Source organism: Protopterus annectens, chromosome 12.part0, assembly GCF_019279795.1.
Source record: "Protopterus annectens isolate FY-2018-M chromosome 12.part0, PAN1.0, whole genome shotgun sequence".
Classification (NCBI taxonomy): domain Eukaryota; kingdom Metazoa; phylum Chordata; order Ceratodontiformes; family Protopteridae; genus Protopterus; species Protopterus annectens.
The window spans coordinates 1,234,151,014-1,234,171,946 of NC_056746.1; the positions used below are offsets into that span (position 1 = coordinate 1,234,151,014).

The window sequence follows — 20,933 nt, forward strand, 5'->3', positions numbered from 1 at the left end:
TTGTCCTTGCGCTTCTTCGAAGAAGCGGGCGTCGGAGCATCCGACGGCATTTTATAATTGCACCGCTTCCCGAAGACTAACCTGGCACAATCTAACCTTCTCTTTATAGTGCGCTTATTGAATCTAGCACAAGAGCGACACCCAACAACGTCGTGCTCAGGCCCTAAACAAGGAATACACAAAGTATGATAATCTCTATGCGGTATCTGTTTCCCACAAGAAATACAGTTATTCACTTTTTCTGACATCCGGTAAACCACTGAGGCAAGAAAAAACTAAAATATTCCCCAACGGGGTACTTAGCCAACTTTGACTCGGTCTGAAACTCCGAATTCGAAAAATTTCAGAACGCCGAACGGCACTTGCAACGCTGCTTCTGCATCAGACCATGCGGCAAAAAAGACTGAGGATATGACGTTGGGCATGCGCATTTGTACCCTGACGTCCTGATGTCAGTCAAATGCGCCTTGACCGACGTCAGCCTTATACTTTGATATTCGGGCCGACCGAGGACAGCGGACTACCCCAAGTGTAAGGACTGCAGCAATGTGAGATGAAGAACATCAGTGGAGACTTCCAGGTCTGACTGGACAGTTGTAGCATCGGATTTGGTCTTTTTAAGCCTCTTTTTCAGCTGATGAGACATATGAATGGGAAGAGCTGGTATCCATTCTGATGTGCGTGAGCTCTTTGAATCTCGAATTTTCCAAGCAAATCTCAAGGAAGACATGCAGCTCCTATGGATCATAGGGTCAAAGGATTGGCAAACAGAACAATTTCTATAATCGTAAATGGCTACTAGAAAAAAAAAGACATTTAATATGGCTGTCCCTGTAAGGTATTTGCTTTTCACAATCACATTTTTCTTTTTCTAGTTGACATGAAAATGGTTAATTTCTGAGAAAAAAATATGATGAGGAATTTTTCCCAACAGAGAGACTTATCTAGCCAAGGCAAGTAGAATAGGCAATAAATTTACATCTGACAGGCTGACAGAAATGCAGGTAGTGTTCCAGCTGGCAGTGAGAAAGCTCTGGGGTACTTCAAACCCATACATCCCTTATGTACCACTTAGCCTTGGCACACTTTGGTCATACTTCAAATGTACATTACAAGAGGAAGATGCCTAGGCTTTGCTATTCTGGACAGATGTACTCGTTTCCCTGATATAATATTTCCATTTGTTAGTCATACTACAATACTGATCATAGGAAAGCCATCACAGAAACCATTTTTTAGTACATAAACTAGTCTTCCCATAGAAGGCTTGAGTTTCCTTTGAGCGTTATGCTACAGGAACAATGGTCAGAGTAGAACACCAGGGTAAACACACAACTATCTACAAAGCTTACTCAAACCAGGGACAACTGCTGGTTGAACTGCAGCAACTCAATGAAGTGATATCTCATCACAGTGCCCTGCACTAAATATCTCTAGCCTGTTAAATGCCTTCACATTTTACTGCCAAGGTTCCCACATCTTAACTTTCCAGTGGTACATTCCACACACAGACCATTCAAGCAGAACTGAATACCACATCGGGCAAAGAGGTTACCTCTATGAAACAGCATGTCATAATTCGTAACACCTTTATGAATTTAAATTTTCCAAAAGAGAAAATTCTTCGAAGTAAGGACTTGTACCTTTTCAATTTGTTTCAAGTCCTTTGTTCAAAAGCTCATGGGTCAGATCGGTGATTTATGAAATGGTACAATGATAAATATGCTTTTCTGACTTTGGCTGATGCACAAAGGTCAAAGTTTACATCACCTGCCACTATCTCTAGATCTTCACTGATGCTATTACCTTTTCAAAAACAGACTACACATCATATTACTCCTTACTTAACTCACTTTGTTACAATATATGCCCATTCAACAGCATTTTAAAATATGGACTGAAATTACAACAAAACGATGGAACATTAAAATAAAACTAAACAAATGTGTTAAAATAAGCAAAAATATCTCACCTTGTTTATCTGTACTGTGACTTTATTCATCATGAAGAACTCTAGCTGTACATCATCACAGCTGTATTCTCAGCAAACAGATACATTTAACATAACAGCTGGTATACAAATGATTCCATGCTCACAGGCTGTGGTTGCTGCTGGCTTACTACTGGACTAAAGCCAAAGATCAAGAGCTGGAGTATGCCTCCAGCTGAGTATTACCAGTAACAGCAAGCCTGAAAACGTCCGGAAGGAGTTCATGTGCCCTGTGCCTGACCTGCAGGCAAATGACAGTTTTCATCTATCAGTGTTAACAAATTTCACATTATACCAAAACTAAAATAAAAATATATTTATATTTTATCTTCAGACGACTTTGATAAAGTTTTAGAGACTTGGCCACAAATTGCAAAATTCTGCCATCTGATCCAAAACTCAAGAGTAATACTGTGAACTATTCACCACTTCTAGAACAACACTGCTAGCAACAGTAGCTGAAGCAGGAGTCCCAAGCTGATAACTGACTTTATCACTCAGGCATGCAGAAGTGATGATATTAATAATAATAAATGACAGAAGCCTCTCATCACTGGATCATTCTTCTGAACACATCAAATAACATTACTTTTCCCAATGAACAGATGCCTCTTCTGTCTCCTAATGAAGGGTGGAAACAAGCTTTTGCTGCCTGTGCAAGAATAAATACAGACAAAACCATACAACTTCATGGCAAGCCAGATTTTTAAGGACTATTTGCTTTAAAATAACTTATTCAATAATATTGACCTCTTATTTTTTTCGGTTTATTCTGAAGTCTGTATATAAACAGGAACTGCCAACATTGTAACATCAGTATTAGTCTGCAGTTCTGCAAGTGTTAGATTTGAGGAAATATTGTGCGTGTGCTCTGGAACTAGTCCAGTATCTGCAACAGCACTGCCATCAACAACTATGGACAAGACTGCTTCAGATCCATGAAACTGATGTTGTCTTGCACTGTCAACAAGTTCCACAGTGTTGGTATCTGTGGGATGTTTGCATTGTTCTGTATCAAGCTTTTGTAGAAGTGGAGAAAGCTTCTTTGAGCGGGAACGCTTTTTTCGAGGCTTCTCATCCTGAAGCTCTTTGCCATCCCTTGTATTCAGTTTACACTTATGTTCCTTCAGGTACTTTTGCCTGGTGAACCCTTTATTGCAGGTTGGACAACGGTATTCATAGTTGCCTGTATGGCTGCGCTGATGTTCCACCATGTGTGCTCTCCGGCTGAAGGACTTGCTACAGTACTGGCACTTGTGGATCTTCATTCCTGGAAGAGAAATGTTCATTAAATATATGTAATGTTTAGAATCCCAGTGCTCTTTAGTCACTATCACCTCACTGTCAACTCATATTCAGAAAGGTGTGCAGTCTGCTCTGTTTAACATTTAGTCCTCAGTGCACATTTTTTAATGTTGCTTTCGATTACTATGGTTAAATGCTTTGTTTAACAAAGTATAGTTATGCAAGTTAAACTTACCAGAATAGTAGATGTCTGAATGCTCACTGCTGCAGTATATTAAGCCATAGCTATATGGGGTTATATCCTGCCGAGAATACAATAGTCGTCCAGCTTCCAAAGCTTCAGTGTACCTTCCACGTGTCCAAATGTCAACAGCTCAATATGATGAACATCTGAGCTTTTCTCCCAACATTTCTGCTGGAAAGGGTCATACCCGGGCAGACTTACCTTGCACTCAAATCTAATAAATAGACAAAATTCTGCACTTCCTGATGCAGAGTTTTTGGACAACTTTTGTGATTAATTTAATAAGAATTAATGTGTTTTTTTGTCTGTATTTTAATGTGCCTACAATTTTGATGCGTCTACATTTTTAAATATATTAGTCTGTATACAGGTTCATAGGCAATTGCAATTACTAAGCTAACAGCCCTAGGCAGCCTTTTTAGGCCTAGCCATGCTTTCCAATTTGAAAATGACAGGATAAATTACCTAGGAACATAGACCTGTGTTTAAGTGGCAGAGCATTTATAAACAGCCTCTGTCCAATATGGATATAGGTGCTAGTCCAGGGGTAAATATTGGTTTCCCCATCCATTGGTCCAGGCTGTGGTTGAATAGGGTCAAGAACAAACTCTGTTTCACATGGAGAGGAAACCTGTTCGAGTAGTACTAATCTCAAACACACTCACCTGTCCCTCCAACAAGTTCTATTTATGTTGCAAATGAAATCTGGGTACTTTGATCAGGTATTTCTAAAGCTGTTAGACTTGTGGATAAGCAGCAAGTCCATCAACACAGGATCAGTTGATGCCTTGTAAGCCAGGCATATATCACCTTTCAGTATTCTGTAGGAGACTGAGTACAAAGATAAGGCTTTGAGGTGGTCTCTGTATTTTGTGTGGTTTACATCCTACATTCTTTTTGTGAGGAACTTATGTGGCCATTCCAGTTATGTATGTATGGTAAGATGCATACCAAAGGGAACAATTTACTCAATGTTCAGTAATGAGGACTGAATAAAGTGGGATAATGACATCTTTGGACCTGGATACTCTTGCTTATGAGTCGGGCAATACATAATGATTTCCTTCCAATACAGACATGATGGTTGAAGGCCATGTCACTGTCCATATATGTTCCCAAATCCCTAACCAGTAGGTCTATTTTTAGGGCTGTATTGTCTGTATGGCAATTCCTAGAGGTGAACAACTCTCCAAAGAATACCATTATGCATTTTTTGGTATTCAAGTTTTAGACCATGGCTCTTGCATAAATTATTAGTTTGCAATGAGCCCTCTTGGATGATTTTAGTATCCTTGGGGGGGATTCTATTGTGCCAAGCTTGCAGTCATCCTCAAACTTGTTCAACCAGAGGTCTTTAATGTTAGCACTGATTTTCAGAAAGTGGAGTCTAAAAAGATGCAGCCCCAGCACCAAGCCCTGAAGAACTATTCTGGTGACTGGCCTTTTGTGGAGGTAGAGCCTTTATTCTGACTTCCAGCGTCCTGTCTGTGAGCCAGTTGGATATTCACCAGGTGACATAGGTGTTTACCTCTAGTTTCCTGAGTTTACCAACAATGTCCAAAATGTGGAATAGTTTGAATGCTTTGGCCAGGTCATGACAGGCAGCATGTACTGTTTTGCCATCATCCATAGCTTTGGTGACTTCCTTGAAAAAGTCCACCAGGTTGAACAGCACAATCTGCTCTTGATGATACCAAACTGTGTTGGATCCAGTGTCTGAAAATTTCCTGTGTCTTTATTTACAATATCCATGAGAATTCTTTCCATGGCCTTACATACGAGACCAGTCAGACTTACAGGTCTGTAATTACCCAGGTCAGTAGATGGCCACCTTGAGCAGAAGGATAACTGTTGCAGTCCACCATTCACTAGGCACAAAGCCAGTTTGGAGGCTAAGAATGAATAGTGATCTTAGAGGGCTCGATAGGCCATGCCTCATGCTATTCAGGAGGCATCCTGGGATATTATCAAGGCCCCCCCATAGAAGCAGCATTCTTTGTCTTGGAGAGGGCATTAGTTTGTTTGTGGTGGTTGTGGGAGTCATAGTTGAGAGTATCACTTGTGAGGTATCAGGTGGGGAAAGTGGGGTGAAATTGGAGCTAAATTTATCAGCAAATAGGTTTGCTATATCCTCTGGCATTGTTACGGGTGATTCTGTTTACAAATAGTTCAGCACACTGTTGTGTATTACCTTTGAGGTGGCAGACATACCCAAAGAAGGGCTTGTGGTTGTCCATTGCCTGTACGGCTATTTTAATCTCAAAGTTGGCTTTGATGTAGAACACACCTGAGTTGGTTATTTAGTCTGATGATGGGTTTCTTGCCTTGCTGAAAATTGCCCTATACAGATATGGGTATGGTTTTCATTTGTGGTTATAGAACTTCTTGATACTGACTTCCTCCAGGGTGGCTTGCTCTTCACATTACAGCTATGCTTATTCTGGGTGGGCACAGCTGCCTCAGCGCAGTTGTTTACATGATGTTATAGGACTGCTACAAGCTATGCTGGAATGTTTATCAGGTTGGTATTGCATAAAAAAAGGCAGTATGGGGTAGACAGATTTTTTACCAATATTCAAGAATCTTTGGGGATAGGTGCAGACCTTCCTTGGTGAAGCAGTATAATCTGTCAGGATCTATATCATATTTTCGAAGTTTTATAACTTCGAACATTAAAATATCGAATTTAAATGTTCGAAGTTATAAAACTGTGAACATATGTTAAAAAAAAAAAAAAAAAAAACTAATGGATTTTAGCAGGGGGGCAAGCCCCCTGCACCCCCCACGCCCCCCGCTCTTTAAATGTACCAACTCCGAGACTGCACTATAGTGCAGTCTCAGAGTTGGTATATTCTGCACTATAGTGCGGTCTCAGAGTTGGTATATTTAAAGAGCGGGGGGTGTGGTGGGTGCAGGGGGAGCTTGCCCCCTGCCTACACTAGTCAGGCAAGTTCCATTTGTTTTTGTTTTTTTGTTTGTTTTTTTATTATATGTTCATTGTTTGAAACTTTGAACATTTAAATTTGATTTAACGTTCAAAGTTTTCAAACTTCAAACATATAATATAGACCAGTCTGTCAACCATATCCTCCCAAGCTGAGAGATACTGTGCACCCCCTTTGAATGACACCAAAACTTAAGCCAATTGCTTGCAGACTACTCTATCAGACATACTGGGTGAGGAAATTGGAGTAACTTAGGAAATGATTTTTTCTGAACTGTGAAACAGAATCAGAACGGCCTTACTGAGTGTAATTCTGGTGGCTGTCAAACAAGTAATTACTAGAAACTAGAAATCAAAATCTAAACCAACTGCACTAGAAGTAGTGAATACAGTAACAGAGATAAAACAACTAGAAGTAAGATATTTAGCAAAGGGTAGGGGCAAATTAAATAGAAAAACATGGGAATAGTGGGAACAACAATACATGCAAAATAATGTTTTGGAGGAGGAATGAGGTTTAAGGAATTGCAGGAATTGAATGACTGACAGTGACCAAATATATTATATGTGACATATAATGTTTGCAACTGAAAATATGTCAATATGGTTTGTTTTCCTGTATATAAATAAACATATGATTGCCTGTGTCATTAAGTGATATGTTTCTTTTTTTTTTAAAAACTACACCAATTGTTAAAGTCAATTACCTTCTGCTCATACTGTAATATCATCCTCTGAGAAAGTAGAATGCTGCTCACTGCTAGGCTCATACTAGCCTTGGACACAAAGGCTGAAAGCTCCATCATCAGTCTCTTCATATTGTCTAGTGAGATGCATCTCAGGTCATTAACACCTAAATGTACAATGACAGTGTCTTTACTGCTACTTATGGTTCAATGACCAGTGTGTGTGTATAATATGGAGGATCCCGGTACCTAACCAGTAGCTGATCATGACCTTCTCCTAGCTCATCTTGCTTAGCAAGTGGAACATCTCTGTGTGTGCGTCTCACGACAGAATCACATGACTAGAACAGAAACACATTGGATGTTTATGTAATGGACTTATGAGCAGACTTGCAGCTAAATGCCATGGCTGCCAAGCTCTGTGTAAATAAGCCATGTGTTGCTCAAACATGACAACTTTAAACATTCACTGAAAACCAATGAACAAGCAAAATATCTTGCTGGACAATCACAACATACTCTTAGGTTTCAGAAGTGATTCACAAGCTCAGACGAGGCCAGGCTGCTCTCTAATGTCACCAGAGTGCACACCTAACTTTTCCACATGTATAATAACTTAAAAAGGGTGCTCAATGTGCAGGAACACAACAGTGTGTGTGTGTGTATACACACACACATGTACAGCCTACACACATCCATACATATGCACACCATAAAAGCATGAATTGAGGCATTAGTACTGGTCAGCATGCATTGGATAACAAGAGACACACACGCACCTGTGTTCCTGAAATTCACAGGTGAGTCTGCAAATAAAATCCCTTCCTGTGTCATCATCCATTGCTATGTGTAATACCTGCACAGTGCATGAGAGAAGTCAGTGGACACCTGTCATCCACTATCAACATGCATGGCACAGTATACATAATAAATTGCACATCTTAAGCTGTTAACCCCAATGGTCCTCAAATACTGTCATAGAAAGTTGTCTGCAGGAAGCTTCAGTGTAGCCACAACACTCCCAACCATGAGACTGACCATTATTTATCAGATGCTCTCTCCACTGTCTGCCTACAACTCAGCCGCACTCTCAAGCAGGCAATGCAGTAATCAGCAAATATGCTAGCAATAATAAGATGGAAATATTGTCTGTGTGCCTGCATACTGAATGAGACATGAAAATCCTCCTCCTTTGCTGAATTATGTACTACAGCTTGGGGAAGCATGTGTTGCCCCCAACATTGAGCAGGTTGTCTCTTTACTTGTTTGAATGATCCTGCTGCAGTATTTCAGAGCTGCTCTATTAACCACTGTAGTCTTCACAAAAGGATGAGGGAAGGCAAACAACACCAGCAGCACTGGGGTATTCTAGAGATACTGCTGCTCAGGAAGCTTAAGGGATGGTCCTGCACACAAGTTTATAAGACAGTAGGAAAGTGTTTTGACAGGAGAATGCAGAGGGCAGTTGTCAGTGGGATACTACTGCAGAACAGGCACTATCCCAGAGCAGTCAGTACTAAGTTCTGCTGGTTCCTCTAGTATATGCTGGTTCCACTAGTATATACTGAACAATACCAAGGAGGTAGTGAACAGGATGTGAATCTCTGCAGATGAACCTCACTGTAGATGTGACAGATTTACATTATGTACATTATCCATCAACCTGCCAAATATAATAGAAGTTATGTACTTACCATAACTTGGTATCTGTGCTGTCCAATTTCATTATGCATCACAAATGTTTCTTTGGATCGGTCCTTGGATCCAAGCTGGCCATTTCTCAGACATACGATCTGAGCCTCAAACTCCTCCCACTACCATGATGTCTCACTCCTCCTCAAACCCTCAGATCGAGTTTGCTTCCACCTCCTCAAGATGGTTTTCTTGGAGATAACAGAAATATAGAGACAAAAGACCTACTAGAGTCCAAACTAGAAATCAGTGGGTTCCTTAAACCTCTAGATTGCTCTCAGCTGCACATGGAAGAGGGATGGAGGGTGGGAAGTGATGCATAAAGAAATTGGACAACACAGATACCAAGTTATGGTAAATACATAACTTCTAATCGGATGTTGTCCATTTCATTACGCATCACAAATGGATCAGAGTCCCCAGCTACACAAACCCTGGGAGAACCTCAAGGAAGGATATGCCTGAGCACCACGTAACCAAAGGATGCTTTGTTTCTGGAAATAATGTCTAACTTGGGGTGAGATACAAAAGTATGAGCTGTGGACCAAGTAGCTGCGGCACAGATTTCATCAATTGGAGTTCTAGCAGAAAAAGCTGAAAAGGTTGACCCTGATCTGGTAGAGTGGGCTCTAAATGGACAGGGAAGTTGTTTGCCCTTGCTGACAAAGTAGAAATACATTCCATAATCCATTTTGCTAAAGTAACCTTAGGGACAATCTGTCCCAACCTGTTAGGTGAAAAGGCAATGAATAACTGCTCTGACTTTCTATGAGGTCTGGTCATATGTAGGTAGAAACACAACTGTCTGTGAACATCCAAAGAATGCAACATGTGTTTGCCTTTATTGGGAAAAAAACAGGTAAATGAATGGTTTGATTTATGTTTGCCTCTGAAGCGACCTTTGGAATGAAGGAAGGATTTGTCCTGAGAGAAACTCTTTCCTTAAAAAAGGTTATGTACGGTGATTGACAAGACAGAACCTGCAATTCTGAAACTCTCCTAGCTGACGTAATAGACAGAAAAACAGTCTTCCATGACAAGTACTTAGCTCACAAGATCTGGCAGGTTCAAAGGGTTTCTGGGCGAGACCTTGCAGTACTAAAGTAAGATCCCAAGGGGGAAGGATCCTTGATTGGAGGTCTTAGTTGAAAACCCCCTTTTAAAACTGCCCAACAGAGTTTGGAAGAAGAAAGGGTAGAGGGAAAATAGTAGAAAAACTAGCTCCTTCGTGGAAAACAGAACCCAAAAACATAAAGACATCTGAAACTGAGGCTGAAAAGGGGTCTATAATCTTATGTGAAGCGCAGATGGAAAACCTTTTCCATTTGCTATAATATACCTTCTTGTTGGAGGGCTTTTGAGAAGCAAGAATGATGTCACGGACAGGTGAAGGAAGTCTGGACTTTAGCAAAACTAATGGAATGGAGAAACCAAGCAGTTAGTCTGAGGGACTGAAAATTGGGAATCTGTTGTTCTGTCGATTGTGAAATAAGATCCTGTCTGGGATCTAGTATCCAAGCAGGATATTTGCTGTGAGACTGCAGAAAGGGGAACCATACGTGACAAGGCCTATAAGTGGAAATGAGGATAAGGTTGGTCTTCAATCTGCTGACTTTCTGTAGAACTTTGTGTATCGGGGATCCGAGGATAGGCATACAGAAGACCTGGAGGGGGGGGGGCAATCGTGGACTAGAGCATCCCTGGGTGACTCCCCCACTGGGGGGGGGGGGTCAGAGCAAAGTATTTGCTGTTTAGGGGAAGGCAAATAGATTGCAGCAAGGTTGGCCCCAATGGCTGAAAATCTCGTTAGCTACTGATTGATTCAGGGACCACTCGTGAGGACTCAAAGTGGACCTGCTCATCTTGTCCACCGGAACGTTGGATTCTCCAGGGATGTGTGCGCAATGAGAAACCAGTTCAAAGCAATCATCCATTCCCAGACTCTCACGGCCTCTCTGCAGACTGGGTAAGATCGGGTTCCCCCCTGCTTGTTGATGCACCACACACCACTGACATGTTGTCTGTTAAGACTGCAACTGTACCAGAGGGAGGCAGCCCTGAAAGGTTTGCAATGCAAGTAGGATGGCCCTCATCTCCAGGACGTTTATGTACAATTTGGTCTCTGTAGGGGACAACATGCCTTGGAGCATCCTTCCCTGAAAACGTCCCTCCCACCCCAACATAGAAGGGTCTGTGGTCACTGTGGCCGAAGGAGGGGGAAGGATAAAGGGCCTGCCTAGATGAAGATTGTCAGCATCCACCACTGCAGGTGAAGTCTGCAAATTGGAGTAAGTTTGATCTGGGTTGATAATGGGTGACACCGGCTGGACCACTGAACCGCCAGAGTCCACTGGAGAACTCACATGAAGAACCTGGCTAGAGGTACCAGAAGTATAGCAGCCGACATGCAGCCCAATGCTATGAAAACTAGGCAAGGTGAAGGAGATGGCGTGTTTAGTAGGCATTGTACCTGCTGCCTGATAGACGATATCCTTTGTAAGGGAAGAGCTGCAAATTATGCTACTGTGTTTAACTGATTCCTGATGAACTCAATGTCCTGGACTGGGACCAATTTGGATTTTGCCATGTTCACGGTCATTCCCAGGTGGCGAAACAGGCGCAACATCACCAGATTCGCCTGCAGTAGTTGATGCCTTGTGGGTGCCATTAGGAGCCAATTGTCCAGGTAGTGGAACACCTGAAATCCTTGCAAACAGAGGTGCATTACAACTACTGCCATGCACTTGGTGAACATCGGGGGGGGGGGCAGTGATGAGACCAAAGGGCAGAGCTCTGAACTGGTAATGATCGTCTATGAGACAGAAGCATAAACGTCTCCTGGAGCACCTATCTATTTTGATATGATAGTACACATCCTTGCACATGGGCAGCAGAATGGACTGTACTGTAACCATGTGGAACTCTGTCTTCTTGACAAACAGATTCAAACTGCTTAGATCCAGGAAGGGTTGAAAGTCCCCCCAGTCTTCTTTGGCACCAAAAAGAAGTGTGAGTAAGTTCTGCATCCTCGCTGTTCAGTTGGGACCTGCTGGATGACTCTTTTGTCTAAAATCTTTTGCACTTCTAGAAGAACCTTCTCCCTCTGACTGGGAGGCACATTGGAGAGACACTCCCTGGTGTGGGATGGAGAAAGGGAAAAGGGAATATAGTAGCTTCTGGTATAATATTTAACAAAAACCACAAAACTCACTCGTTGAGACCCAAATAAGGGTATGAGAAGCAGCAGATGAGAGTTCCAAATGTTAAGATGTTGGATATTGCAAAACAGTTTGCCTCGCAGAATGCGTAGTAGCAACATCGTAGTATCGGGGGAAGTGGTTTGGGCGAGAGTTGTTGCTACTACGCATTCTGCGAGGCAAACTGTTTTGCAATATCCAACATCTTAACATTTGGAACTCTCATCTGCTGCTTCTCATACCCTTATTTGGGTCTCAACGAGTGAGTTTTGTGGTTTTTGTTCTGTGTTACACTCGTACCATCTATACGTTGTATAATATTTAACACCCAAGTGTTGTTTATGTTTGTCCAGGTTGCTGGGTGCAAGGATAGCTAGCCCCCAACTGCCTCCAGAGTAGGGTAGTCGGGCAGCACTTCAGGAGGGCTGAAAGAGCTTGTCAGAGAAGGGTTCCCTGAAGCCCTGGTTCTGTGAAACCCCTTTGCCTCTGAGGCGGCACCTACCATTGAATCCTCTACCTCTGCCCCTGCTCCCCCAGCCCAGAGGCCAAGCCCCTAAGGGAGAAAGACACGAGGCCACCGCAGATCAGACATCAGAAGGCACCACACCCAAGTTATCAATGGCAGAGGCCCCCAGAGGAAGGGACCGCTCCAAGAAGGACAAGGTTGGAGCCAACACCAATTCTGAGGACCTGGCATCAATTCCTCGGAACTGGGACCCACTCTGCTCTGACAATATCAGAGCTGAGCCAGTCTGGAACTCTGTCGGAGCAACGGAAAGGAACATCCTACAATCCAATGCCATATCACTTGGGATCACCATGCTCTGCGACTCCAAAGCAGGGAAGTTCGGAGGAGGAGGCTGAGGTACCAGGGTTGGAGCTCTCATGGATCCAGTGTGTGTCAGAGAAGGCAAAATCCCCAGCTGGATCTGGGCTTTGAGGAAACTCTTCATCTGACCCATTTCTGAATGGGAGAGCCGAGACGACCTACAGGACAGAGATGAATGTGTAGACTGCATCAGTTATATGCTCTGCCAGGCGGTATGAGCGGTGAAGGGTGACTTGCTCCGAGACTTGTGATCCAAGTGAGAGTGCTTTGGAGTTCGCTCTGGAGACGAGGACCTACGGATTCTAATAACCTCCGATGGCTTTATGAGGCTGCTCGGACCCAAGGTCAATGGATCTGGCAGAGTGGGAGGTTTGGTAGGTGCCGACTCCCCTGGCCCCAAAGGGAGTGTCAGATCTGGAAAGAAGCACGGAGCTAATGGATCCAAAGAAGATGGCTCTGAAAAGTCTTTTTGGAGGTAGAAGCCAACATCCCCAGGGAAGCAGAGAGGGGTCGCTTCCTCTGGGAGGGAGTCTGGACTCGAGGAGGGAAGAAACCCTCACAAGATAAGCTTGTTCCTCCTGTCAGCTAGGGCCCGGGTACTGAAGGCCGAGCAAATGTTGCAAGGCATCTCCAAGTGCCCCAGGCCCAAGCAATAAATGCACCTCTTGTGGGCATCAGATTGGGGAATCTCATGCCAACAAGAGGCACAACTGTTAAACCTAGCTGGTTTTTCAGGTTTGTCTGACATGTTTGTCAGGCACTCACAAAAAACATGCACAATAAGAAACCAGTCACACACTAACACTGTTAATTAAACTAAAACTAAAGGATAGTGGGAAAGATTTTTTTTTGAATGAGTTACACAAAGAGGAAGAAAAAGGAGAAAATATGAAAAGGGCGGGAAGGACCTGACGCCAGCAAACTACTAAGGTATTGTAACAGCTGGGGAGGTAGAGAACAAAGGTAGACTAACTAGTTTGAAGAAAAATCCTAAGTAGAAAAAGGAAAACATTACCTAAACAGTGGAGAGGCTTGCAATCGCATCTGGACCGAAATGATAGCAAACGAGATCTGAGGAGTTGAGGAGGAGTGAGACATCATGGAATAGGGAGGAGTTTGAGGCTCTGATCGTATGTCTCAGAAATGGCTGGCTTGGATCCAAGGATGGATCCGAAGACCCATTCGTGATGCATAATGAAATGGACATCAGATTCTACAGCAGATATAAAAAGTGTCCACACCCCTGTTAAAATGCCAGGTTTTTGTGATATAAAAAAATGAGACCACAATAAAGCATTTCAAAACTTTTCCCATCTTTAATGTGACCTATAACCTGTACAATTCAATTGAAAAACAAATAAATCTGTTAAGGGAAAAAATATAAAAAGTAAAAAACGTACAATAAGCTGGTTGCATAAGTGTGCACACCCTTAAACTAATACTTTGTTGAAGCACCTTTTGATTTAATTACAGCATTCAGTCTTCTTGGATAGGACTCTATCAGCATGGCACATCTTGACTTGGCAGTATTTGCACACTCTTCCTTGCAAAAGCACTCCAAATCTGTCAGATTGTGAGGGCATCTCTTGTGCACAGCCCTCTTCAGGTCACCCCACAGATTTTCTACTGGATTTAGGTCTGGGCTCTGGCTTAGCCATTCCAAAACTTTAATTTTCTTCTGGTGAAGCCATTCTTTTGTTGACATGGATGTATGCTTGGGGTCACTGTCATGTCGAAAGGTGAAATTCCTCTTCATCTTCAGCTCTCTAGTAGACGCCTGAAAGTTTTTGTCCAAAAGTGACTGGTATTTGGAATTTTCATAAATCCCTTTACCTTGACTAAAGCCCCAGTTCCAGATGAAGAAAAACAACTCCAAAGCCACCACCCATGCTTCACCGTGGGGATGGTGCTCTTTTGGTGATGCAAAGTGTTGTTTTTGCGTCAAACCCACCTTTTGGAATTGTGGCCAAAAAGTTCAACCTTGGTCTCATCAGACCATAACATGTTTTCCCACATGCTTTTGGGAGACATCATGTATTTTTTAGCAAATTTTAGCTGGGCCTGGATGTTTTTCTGTGTAAGAAATGGTTTCCGTCTTGCAACCCTACCCCATTGCCCAGACATATGGAAAATATGGGAGATTGTTGTCACATGTAGTACACAAAGTACAGTTTTGTACCTACCATAAATGTAGATGTTCGAAGATCCACATTGCTGCAGTCCTAACACTTGGGGTAGTCCGCTGTCCCTCGGTCAGCCCGAATATCAGAGTATAAGGCTGACGTCGGTCAGGGCGCATTTGACTGACATCAGAACGTCAGGGTACAAATGCGCATGACCGACGTCATATCCTCAGTCTTTTCTTGCCCCAGATGTCAGAAGACCCTAAAGAAAAAGGTCCAAACCCATAGGCAACAGCTAAACAATCAACCAGCCTAACACCAAGAATATGTACCATATATACAATATATACAAAAAACACAATATACCTCAGATGGATAACCCAACCCACACAACCACCTCAAACTACAGAGGGGAAGGAGGGAGGGTAAATTGGACTGCAGCAATGTGGATCTTCGAACATCTACATTTATGGTAGGTACAAAACTGTACTATGTTCTTCATCTCACATTGCTGCAGTCCTAACAGTTGGGTAGAATCCCAAAGCAGAGGTAAGGGAGGATGGCTAAACTATAATGAAGCAGGAGCTGCCAGAATGCCCTGCAACACAGCAGTGGCAAACCCAGCCCTGGATTTAGAGTACAATGGAAGGTGGTAATGCCTAGAGAAGGTATGCACTGAACTCCAAGTGGCTGCCTCCAAAATATCCTTAGTTGCCACCCCCCTCAAAAAAGCTGTTGAAGTGGCAGTAGTCCTAGTGGAATGAGGCCTAATCCCAGCTGGAATCTCCTTGCCATGATGGGAATAACAGAAAGCAATGCAAAATCCAATCCACTTAGAAATAGTTTGTTTTGACACGGGCTTGCCCTGAGAGCACAAAGCAAAAGAAACTAATAACTGCTGAGATTGTCTGAACCCTTTAGTTCTGTCCAAATAATATCGCAACTGCCTGTGGACATCTAAAGTGTGCAAAATCTTTTCCCCTTTATTTTGGGGATTTGCATAAAAAGTAGGCAAATGAATAGTTTGGTTTAAAGCCACACTAGAAACCACTTTAGGCATAAAGGAAGGATTAGTACGTAAAGATACCCTGTCCCTATGAAAAATTAAGAAAGGCTCAACTGCCATAAGGGCCTGCAATTCAGAAACCCTTCTTGCAGAGGTAATGGCCAACAAAAAAGCAGTCTTCCATGACAAATATTTCAACTCAGCAGTCGCTGCAGGTTCAAAAGGTTGTAGAGCGAGTTTCTCCAACACAAAATTGAGATCCCAAGCAGGAGTAGGAGCTCTTCGTGGGGGTCTTAAATTCTTTGCCCCTCTAAGAAATTGCTTGAACAAAGGATGAGAAAACAATGGTGGGTCACAGTCATAGTGAGCTGAAATTGCTGCAGCATGAATCTTAATAGAAGAGAAGGACAAACCTTTGTCCAATAACTCAGTAAGATATTGAAGAGCCACACTTAAATCAGGCTCAGAAACATCCAAATCCTTAGCTGCACTCCAAAACAAAAATCTCTTCCATTTATCTGCGTACACTTTCCTTGTACTAGGCCTTCTAGCTTCCAAAATCACATTCAAAACTTGTTGTGGAAGTTGAGACCCTCTATGGTTTAAAACAGAATATGCCATGCTGTTAGGTGAAGAGAGTGAAGTTTGACATTGAGCAAATGGCTGTCCTCCTGGGACAACAGATGTGGAATCAAAGGCAAACGCCATGGAGGCTTCCGTACTAGACTTCTCAGTAGTGGGTACCAGTGCTGTCGAGGCCAATCTGGTGCTATCAAAATCATCCTTGGCTTGTCCTGTCTGACCTTCAGAAGTACCTTTGAGAGGAGAGGCAGAGGTGGAAAGGCATACACATGAAGATTTGTCCAACTGAAAGAAAGAGCATCCACTTTCCAAGCTGTGGGATGATACCGCTTTGTGCAAAACTTTGACAGCTGGTGGTTTAGTGGAGAAGCGAACAGATCTATGTCTGGAGTTCCCCAGGACACTGTCAATTTCTGAAATACATGAAGATCCAGTTTCCACTCGTGGGGATCCATGATTTGTCTGCTTAACACATCTGCTAAGGAGTTCTGTGCTCCTGGCAGAAACCTTGCCTGAAGATTGAGCTGTAAACTGAGAGCAGTCTCCCACAAAATCATTGCTTGCCTGCATAGAGGATAAGAATGCGTTCCCCCTTGCTTGTTGATGTACCACATGACAGTTGTGTTGTCTGTTAGAATCAACACCTGCCCTGGAAGAAGTAATTCCTTGAAAGCCATTAATGCAAACTGGACTGCTAACATCTCCTTCATGTTGATATGCAGATGTTGTAGTCTGGCAGGCCACTTGTCTTGTATCCACTTTCCATTCAGATGAGCTCCCCAAGCTTTGTCTGAGGCATCTGTCGTTAAAATCTGACTCGCCTCTGGCCGGGTCACAGAGAGTCCCTTGTTTAGGTGACATTCCTGAGCCCACCACAAAAATTCCTTTTGAATGCAAGGTATTATTTGAATGACAGTGTCCAGATCCTGGCAGTGCTGTGTCCATACATTTTGAGATACCATTGTAGCTTCCTCATATGCAGTTTGGCATTGGGAAGCACCAGAATACAAGATGCCATGAACCCTAAGGCTTGAAGGACTGTCCTTGCAGTCAGCCCGGACTGATGAGATAGTAGATGGAAGTAAAGGGAAAGACTCTTTTGTTTGTCCGGGGTTAAAAAGGCCATCTGGGATGCTGTATTCAGTCTCACACCCAGAAAGCACATGTCCTGAGAGGGTACTAGACTGGACTTTATTTCGTTCACAGAATACCCTAGGCATCTTAGCACTGCTATCACATATTCCAAATGATGAAGAAGCTCTTCCCTTTCTTGAGCCAGAATCAGGCAGTCGTCCAAATAAGGATAGATTTGTATTCCTTTTAGCCTGAAGAAAGCTATCACTGGAGCCAGAACTTTCGTGAACACTCTGGGCAGTAGATAAGCCAAAGGGCAATGCAGAGAACTGATAGTGAGAATTCCCAGCTCGAAAACGCAGATACTTCCTGCAACTTAGTCTGATAGGAACATGAAGGTAAGCCTCCTTGAGATCCAAAGTTACCATCCAATGATCTTTGCCCAGCAGAGGTAAAAGCTGCTGCAACGTCAACATTTTGAACTTGGGAATGTCCAGATAAGTGTTGAGGATAGATAAATCCAAAATTGGTCTCCACGTGTTCCCCTTCTTTGGTACTAGGAACAGGCGAGAATAAAATCCTAGGCCCCTTTCTGGCATAGGAACCGGCTGTATGGCCCCTATTTGGAGTAACAGTGAAATTTGCTTGTGAGCCTCCATTCTTTGTGGAGGAGGAATGTCTGGCATGCCTTTGAAAGGAGGCAAGGTATGGAAATAAAACCTGTAACCGTGATGTATGATATCCAGTACCCATTTGTCTTGGGTAATCAAACTCCAATTTTCTTTGAAAAGTGCCAGCCTTCCTCCCAAAGGTGCTGCCAGGCGAGAAGGTTCTGGCAGCTGAAAAGGTAGGTCATTGGGTCTGTTTAAGAAAGGACTGACCCCTGCCCTCACTCGAAGACTGTGCAGGAGAACTCCCTGTTCTAGGCCTGAAAGAGCCCTGACCTCTGCAAACATATCTTCCACCACAGTCAAAACAGGAGGTATAGCCAAAGGCCTATGCTGGGGTAAAAACAAAAATTCCCTAAGCCTTTTCCTGGAGTCAGAGAAGTCCTGACCTTCCCATTTAAAGTGCTCTCTCATGGAGTGAAGGGTCTCTGAAAAAGAAAAATCCTCAGGAGGAGAAGCAGAAGGAGTAGAATCATCAACATCAGAGTCAGAATAATGAGAATACTCCTGCAAGTCTTCAGCCGAAGACTCAGACACATCTGAAGCCTGCTCATAATCCCCCAACACCGGCTCCATCCTAGGCCTCTTATCAGGAGGGGGCATAGAGCCTCTAATTAGAGTAATTAAATCTTCTGCCATTTTAAGCATGTGCTTCTTGGGCACAGAACCTGAAGAACTAGGAGTGACACCCACAGCAGCTAAGACCTGCCTCTAGGAGAAGCCTTGGAAGCAGAAAGAGAGGGCCTAGAGACCTTAGGAAGGGAGGGAGTAAAGTAACCTGAGAAGCCCCTGTAGCCTGACTTGCCTCCTGGGAGGCCACATCCTGTAAAAGCAAAGTTTCTCCCTGGGACTCCAGAGAGGCCTCCGTCGGAACCACCGGTTCCACTGACGCCTCTAAAGAACCGGCGTCCGGTTCGGACGACTCCTCTAACCTAGGTTTAACAGCCTTGTCTTTGCGCTTCTTTGAGGAAGCCGGCGTCGGAGCATCCGACGGCATTTTGTAATTGCACCGCTTCCCAAAGACCAACCTGGCACAATCCAACCTCCGCTTTATAGTGCGTTTATTGAACCTAGCACAAAAACGGCACCCAACAACGTCGTGCTCAGGTCCCAAACAAGGTATACACAAATTATGGTAATCCCTATGCGGTATCTGTTTCCCACAAGAAATACAGTTATTCACTTTTTCTGACATCCGGTAAACCACTGAGGCAAGAAAAAACCAAAATATTCCCCAACGGGGTACTTAACCAACTCTGACTTCGGTCTGAAACTCCGAATTCGAAAAATTTCAGAACGCCGAACGGCACTTGCAACACTGCTTCTGCATCGGACCATGCGGCAAAAAAGACTGAGGATATGACGTCGGTCATGCGCATTTGTACCCTGACGTTCTGATGTCAGTCAAATGCGCCCTGACCGACGTCAGCCTTATACTCTGATATTCGGGCCGACCGAGGGACAGCGGACTACCCCAAGTGTTAGGACTGCAGCAATGTGAGATGAAGAACATCTACTTGCCAGAAATTCCTGCAGCTCCTTCAGTGTTGCTGTAGGTCTCTTGGCAGTCTCCCTGACCAGTTTTTGTCTTGTCTTTTCATCAATTTTGGAGAGATGTCCAGTTCTTTGCAACATCACTGTTGTTCCATATTTTCTCCACTTTTTGATGACTGTCTTCACTGTTCCATGGTATATCCAATGCTGTGGAAATTTTTTTGTACCCTTTTCCTGACTGATACTTTTCAACAATGAGATCCCTTTGATGCTTTGTAAGCTCTCTGCAAACCATGGCTTTCTGTGCAGCAGGCAACTGAGTAAATGTCAGGAAAATCCTACTAGGACAACTGAACTTTATTTGGCATTAATCAGCGTCTCTTTAATTGATGGCAGGTGGGTACCCAAGAAGACTGAATGTTGTAATTAAATCAAAAGGTGCTTCAACAAAGAACTAGTTTAAGGGTGCGCATACTTAAGCAACCAGCTTACTGTATGTTTTTTTTTTTTTTTTTATATTTTTCCCCTAACAGATTTGTTTGCTTTTCAATTGAATTGTACAGGTCATAGGTCACATTAAAGGTGGGAAAAGATTTGAAATGATTTATTGTGGTCTCATTTTTTTATACATCACAAAAACCTGCCATTTTAACAGGGGTGTGTACACTTTTATATTCACTGTATATGAGGGAGGTGCAATGCAATCATTCCATGACTTAATTTAATTCAGTTTATTCATTTCTTAACTTGATAAATTAACTTATCCTCAGATCCTTTTCTGTCATGACCTTGGTCATAAGTACAATACACTAATAGTTTAGATGAGACAGCTAGACAGCATACTTTGGGAAATAGAAGGAAGCTATTATACATAGAGGGGAAAAAACAGGGAGAATAAACTTGATATACAAATACTGATCAGAAGTGAAGTCTGACCTCAGACCCTGGAACTTTGAGCCAAAACAGAAAGCCAGAACATATACATCATGGTAGGCACAGATTCCTGTACTCTAACCATCTGACTATGTTATAATGTTGTCACAGACAATCAATGTAATGCTGGAAAAGTTGTTACAGATGGCACACTGGCAGATGTTCACACTGGTGTCCAACAAGATGACATCCATGGTACAAACAAGTACTGGTCAACAAGAAGTAG

The 20,933-nt window shown here is 43.0% G+C and overlaps 1 protein-coding gene across 1 annotated transcript in view; it reads right to left on the minus strand.

Annotated features, from left to right (window-relative positions):
• Positions 1–2,743: 2,743 nt before the first annotated feature.
• Positions 2,744–20,933, minus strand: part of ZNF341 (zinc finger protein 341) — a 1,063,660-nt gene continuing 1,045,470 nt past the window's right edge. Inside the window, exon 15 of the mRNA XM_044089011.1 lies at positions 2,744–3,260. Coding sequence (XP_043944946.1) covers positions 2,758–3,260 — 503 coding nt within the window. The 3' untranslated portion in view covers positions 2,744–2,757. The remainder of the gene's footprint in view (positions 3,261–20,933) is intronic.